The 6,282-nt window shown below is 55.3% G+C and overlaps 1 protein-coding gene across 1 annotated transcript; it reads left to right on the top strand.

Annotated features, from left to right (window-relative positions):
- Positions 1–2,415: 2,415 nt before the first annotated feature.
- On the top strand, positions 2,416–2,841 carry LOC117844107 (uncharacterized). The gene is made up of 2 exons (XM_034724880.1): positions 2,416–2,697; positions 2,755–2,841. Exons 1-2 carry the CDS (start codon positions 2,416–2,418, stop codon positions 2,839–2,841), a joined length of 369 nt encoding a protein of 122 aa, XP_034580771.1.
- The last annotated feature ends 3,441 nt before the right edge of the window (positions 2,842–6,282 follow it).

Here is a 6,282-nt window from a genome sequence, read left to right as displayed (position 1 = left end):
GAGGGCGATGATGGAAGCTCCACATCACTAGATCGGGAAGTCTTCGCTGTCTCCAAAGATGAACCTCCTTGTGATGGTGAAACTTCCTCCCAGGAGGAAGGACGCAACGAGAGGAATCGAGGCCACGGCAGGCGCCGCCAATAGGAATGAGCTGAGCAAGTCCGTGAGCCATCTGCCGCCCCCACAGCGGCTAGTGACTGCCCATCCCGCTGACACCTCATAGCAGCAACAACAACGACCTAGGGTGCGTTGGAGGTCGACACAGGCGTCCCTTCTGTGCTTGCAATCTGCAAGCCGACCTCAAACGTGCCGATCATGGCGTCTTCACCACACCCCAGGCCAACCTGGGGGCTATTTTTGCCGAACTGGAAAACCTTCAAGATTCATAGCAACTGCAGCGGATTCGGGCACGACTCTGTGTTGCTAACGTCCAGATCGAGGAAAAGGCTCAGGCCCCAGCACGCTCATGGAGCCGATCATCGCACATGATATCTACATCTACCCGGCACTCCCAAAGCCGATCTACTCAGAGAAGATCCGATCATAGCCGAGCCAATCACGACCGCCGAAGGAGAGGTTGTCTAGAGCCCATTCAAGAGGAGGAGGTGGACTAGTCCCAGGGCGATGACCACCATCCCGACGACGCCGACCGTTGACCAAATAACCACCACCACGACAACTGCCACCGTGATGGATGAGGAGATGACGAACACCATGGCCGGTCTGGTCGGCAACCTAATCTCGACCTCCGCGACCACCACGATCTCCGTGGTGAGCTCAATAACCGTCACTGGGAGCGGGACGAGGCAAAGCTCTGATGGAGCGCCTAGTATGACTGCGACTTCGGTGCTCCGTGGGTCGGCAACCAACAAAACTGCAACGTGGAGCAGGAGGCCCGCAACCGCTGGGAGGAGGAGCTATGCCGCCGTGACAATTACGACCGTCGCTATGGTGCCTTGGCGATGCCCACAATCCACCCCAACATGACAACGGCGCACGCCCTAGGGCCCCGCCGGTACAATACCGTCTCATGGAAGATGACGATATGGACATCGATAGGTTCGCCGCGTTCACACCTAGCCTCAGGGCTGTCCAGTGGCAACCCACCTTCAAGCCAGCCATCAACGAGAAGTATGATGGTCGCTCTGACCTGAAGATCTAGCTGAAGATGTACTGCAGCGTGGTCAAGGCTATGAATGGCACCTACGACTAGATAGCCGCCTACTTCCCAGTGGTGATGGGAAGCGCACCTCTCCTATGGCTCGAGAACCTCGCACGAGGCTGCATCGACACTTGGGGTCAGCTCGCCAGAGCCTTCACCAAGAACTATCAGACTACTTACACCCAACCTGGAAGCATGGAAAACCTCGACCAAGTTTGCCAGCGGAAGAACGAAACTCTTGGCGAGTACGTCAACCGCTTCTTCGACAACCGCAACAAGCTGGCCGGCATTGAGGACCGCAACGTCATCTGGTACTTTCACACCAGCCTCAAGAACCGCTCAATGTTCCGTACCATATTTCAGGCTACTCCCAAGATAGTCGGACGCATGATGCAGATCGTCACGCTGACACAAATGAGGCCGAGAACATCCAATTCCAAGATGGCAAGAACCACCACAACAACGACTACAAACCGCCGACCCATCAAGACCACCAGCACCAACCCCGGCCGGAGCCCTCCCGACCTTAGAAGAGGGCCCCTGAGGTCCTCGCCGCCGAAACCAACCCTGTGAGGCAGACAATCTTCCTCTAGGAGGAGTTTGACGATACATTGAATGTCCCATGCCCCTTCCACAAGGATGCATGCCACAATCTTTGGGACTGCACGGTCCTTAAGAAAGAGCTCGACACCTCGGTAGAATACAAGCAGCCTTGCCAGAATGACTACCACAAGGAAGACAACTGCCGCGACAACCGCCGCTGTGACAACCGCGACGACCAACGCAGAGAAGAGCACCAAGACCAGTGCAACCCCAATGCCAACCAGGGCACCGGCAGCGACAACGACGAGTTCCAACGTGCCTAGCGTGAGGTGAACATCATCATTGGTGGCCTTAAAGCTTTATGCCGCAACCACAAGCACAAGTTGCAAAGGCGGGAAGAGCACTTCATCTCCATCATACCAATCCAGTATCTTCGCTGTTCGGAGATGCCCATAACCTTCTCCAGGGAAGATCACTGGGTGCACCTCCTGGACCTCGGGTCTTACCCACTCGTGGTGTGCCCCACCATAGACAAATTTCTACTCTTCAAGGTGTTTACCGATGGTGGCAATGGCCTCAACATCATCTTCACCGAGACCCTAAAGCGCATGGACTTCAACTTCGAGTAGCTCCTTCCCTGCGAAGACCCGTTCTATGGCATAATACTTGGCAAAGGATCCTATCCTATTGGGAGAGTCATCCTGCCAGTCATGTTCGGCACCCTCGACAACTATCACACCAAGCACCTCACCTTCGAGGTTGCCAACTTCAGGACCTCCTACCATGCCATCTTTGGCAGGCCAATGCTGGCGAGGTTCATGGAGATTTGCAACCATATCTACCTCATCCTCAACATGCCGCCTCCAAATGGCATCCTCTCTATTTACAATGATGTTGAAACATCCTACAAGTGCGACACGGAAGCCGTGCAGCTCGCCGAGACCCTGGAGTACTCAGCCAACGCCACCATGATGCTCGCCGAGTCCAAGAAGGTAGACTAGAACCAGCTGATGATCCTAGAGGCGGATTTGATGCCCATGGTGCTGTAGCTTGACCCGCAAGTCAAGAAGATCAGCCTCGGCCTAGAAGACCCCTCCAAGACAGCCCTCATCGGGGCCGACCTCACCCCCAAATAGGAAGACGCGCTCACTAGTTTCCTCCAAGACAACTCGGATATATTCGCATGGAAACCATCCGATATGCCCAGTGTCCCACGGGAGCTGGCTGAGCACTCCTTGGAGCTGAGCAAGATAGCAAGGCCGGTCAAGCAGAAGCTTCGCCGTTTCACTCAAGATCGCAAGGAGACCATTAGGGTAGAACTAAATAAGCTCTTAGCTGCTGGATTTATCCATGAAAGTAAGCATCCTGACTAGTTAGCAAATCCAATCCTTATAAAGAAGAAAACTGGTGAATGGAGAATGTGTATCGACTACACCAATCTCAACCGACAACCCTAAAGATTCCTTCCCTCTGCCCCGCATCGACCAATTCGTGGACTCCATAGCCGGTTGCACCCTATTGTGCTTCCTCGATTGCTACTCGGGCCATCACCAGATCGTCCTCAACCCCGCCGACCAAGATAGGATCGCGTTCATAATGCCCTATGGCATCTACTGCTATAACACCATGACCTTTGGGTTAAAAAATGCTGGCGCCACCTACCTGTTGGGGGGAAATATTAACGACCTCCTTGTATTCCTTAAACGATGGTCATAAGGGCCCGGTCCCACCTCTAGCAACAGTAACATCCGCCAACTTGGCCCGACCCCCGAGTCAAGGGGTCGGACGCACCCGACCCCCCGAGGCCGCTCCTCATCCCAGCCGAGAGAGTTCCGCCTCACCTGACCCCCGGGCGAGACGGGTCGGATGCGCCCGACCCTCGCGGTGGGTCTCCGCCTCACCCGACCCTAGGCGCAAGGGGTCGGACTCACCCGACCCCTCGACGCAAGGCTCCACCTCACCTGACCCCGGGTGCAAGGGGTCGGACGGATCCGGGCCCACAAGATAGAGCTTCGCCTCGCCCGAGGGCGGGCGTGGACCAGCAGGTGAGGGCGCAGATCTCATGGGTCCCCACCGATCTCGCCATAAATGCGATACGGCTTTGGCACGCAGAAAGGCGCCCGCGCTCCTCGACCTAACCGGCCAAAGTTTTTGGGCGGCGCACTATAACCACGACTGCGCGGGGCTACAGCTGCACCATCCTGCCTCCCCTATGACATTCGCCATAGGGCACTCGTCGCCCACGCCGCCCAACAAAGAAGGAGGCGCCGCCCGGTCTCCCGCTCGGCCTGGCGACAGGGGCATGTGGCCGCGCCTCCCAGTCAGCACGCGAGGCTACAGAGGTCGACCGTCCTCCATGACGTGCACAACTGCGGCGGCCATACATCATCATCGTCATGCATGGCTACAACGGTCGGTCGCCACGCACATCTCGCATGCTCGGCTACAACGGCCAATCGAAGGGTCGTCGATGGGGCCCAATGACAACCATCCCCCCTCCGGTGGTCATGCTGATAGGAGATAGGGACCGGAAGGGAAGGCGGCAACCCCGGGAGCTCGGTCCTTCTTCCTACACTGTTACTTCCCCGCTCACCTTTTTCACTCCCCTCTTGCTCGTGGCTCAATTGTAAATCCTGTGCCCTCCTTACGCTATAAAAGGAGGACCAGGGGGCCTGAGACGAGGACGGCTCTGAGGCAAACCGAACACCCAACTCACAACCCTTCGAGACGAGCATCAGTGCACACCCACAGAGACTTGGGACCAGCTTCCCTCTCTCGCTTATTTGTAACCCCTACTACAAACTCTGCACGAGTAACACGAGCAGTCTCCCACACTGGACGTAGGGCTATTCCCGCCCACACCAGTATAAACCCCGCGTCCTCTCGTGCAACCATCCGAGCCTTACGCGCATAGAAAACAAATTCACTTGCCGTAGTCTTCACCCGTGATTCTTGACAACGACACTACCAGAAGGCAATCCAAGGTTGCCTCAAGGAACAACTCGACAAAAATGTATAGGCCTACATCGATGATGTAGTCGTCAAGACCAAAGATGAAGGAAACTTCATCACTGACCTCACCAAACCTTCGACAACCTCCGGGCCTGTCGATTGAAACTCAACCCGGGCAAATGCATCTTCGACGTCCCATCTAGAAAGCTCCTGGACTTCATGGTCAGTCAACATGGCATCATAGCAACCCTATCAATGTTGACGGCATTAGGAACATGGCGCAGCCGGTCGGCAAAAAGGATGTCATGAAGCTCATAGGCATGATGGCGGTCCTTAGCCGTTTCATCAGCAAGCTCGGCAAAAAGAGACTCTCCTTCTTCAAGCTGCTCGAGAAGGTGGACAAGTTCGATTGGAATGATGAGGCCCGCGAGGCCCTCGAGTAACTCAAAACATTCCTATCCACCCTCCCATCCTAACGGCCCCGACCAACCAAGAAACGCTGCAGCTATACATCTCTATGACAACACACGATGTGAGCACGGTGCTAGTTGTAGAACGCGAAGAACTCGGCCACGCCCACATGGTGCAAAGGCCGGTGTATTACGTCGGCAAGGTCCTGAGCGACTCCAAGGTCCTCTACACGCATGTCCAGAAATTTCTCTATGCAATCCTGATCACCTCCCATAAGCTGCATCATTACTTCCAAGCGCACAAGATCCGAGTGGTCTCCTCCTACCCAATCGGCGAAATCCTACACAATAGGGATGTCCACGGCCGAATCGTCAAATGGCCCATGGAGCTCGGTGAATTTGACATCGACTTCTGCCCACGTCATACGATGAAGTCCTAGAGTTTGGCTGACTTCGTCGCTGAATGGACGGAGATCCAAGAGGTGCCCTCCCTAGAGAGGTCGGAGCATCGGACGATGTACTTTGACAGAGCACTCAACCTCGAAGGAGCTGCGCGGGGGTCCTCTTCATATCCCCGAAAGGCGAGCAACTTAAGTACGTCCTCCAGATCCACTACAAGGCTACCAACAACAGCGCTGAGTACGAGGCCCTCATACATGTGCTCCGCATCGTGCCTCGCTCGGCATAAGCGCATCCTCACATTTGGTGACTCCAAGGTTGTCATCGAGTAGGTCAACATATCCTTGGAGTGCACCAAGGAAACCATGGACGCCTACTGCGCTGAGGTCTGCAAACTCGAGGCTCACTTCGACGGTCTCAAGTTTCATCACGTCCCCAGGGAACACAACGTCACCACCACCGTCCTATCCAAACTCGGCTTGAAACACGCCCAAGTTCCGGTCGGTGTGTTTGTCCAGGACTTGAGAAAACCCTCTATCAAGATATTGGACCCGGACCAAGCTGACGGCAACACCGATGCTCAGGCCGACACAGCACCCACCGATGTCCTGATGATCGAGGTGGAGGAATACTAGTGTGCACCTTTCATCGCATTCATCACCAACAAGATGTCCCCAGAGGATAAAGCCAAGCACGAAAAGCTCTCACGACGCATCACCAACTATGTTGTGATCGGTAAGGAGTTGTACAGGAAGGCCTCATCTATCGGCATTCTGATGAGGTGCATCCTCCACAATGAAGGCCATGAACTCCTCC

The sequence above is a fragment of the Setaria viridis genome, chromosome 2 (assembly GCF_005286985.2).
Source record: "Setaria viridis chromosome 2, Setaria_viridis_v4.0, whole genome shotgun sequence".
Taxonomy (NCBI): domain Eukaryota; kingdom Viridiplantae; phylum Streptophyta; class Magnoliopsida; order Poales; family Poaceae; genus Setaria; species Setaria viridis.
The sequence above is the reverse complement of the archived record's forward strand: the minus strand, read 5'-3'. Positions and strand labels throughout refer to the sequence as shown.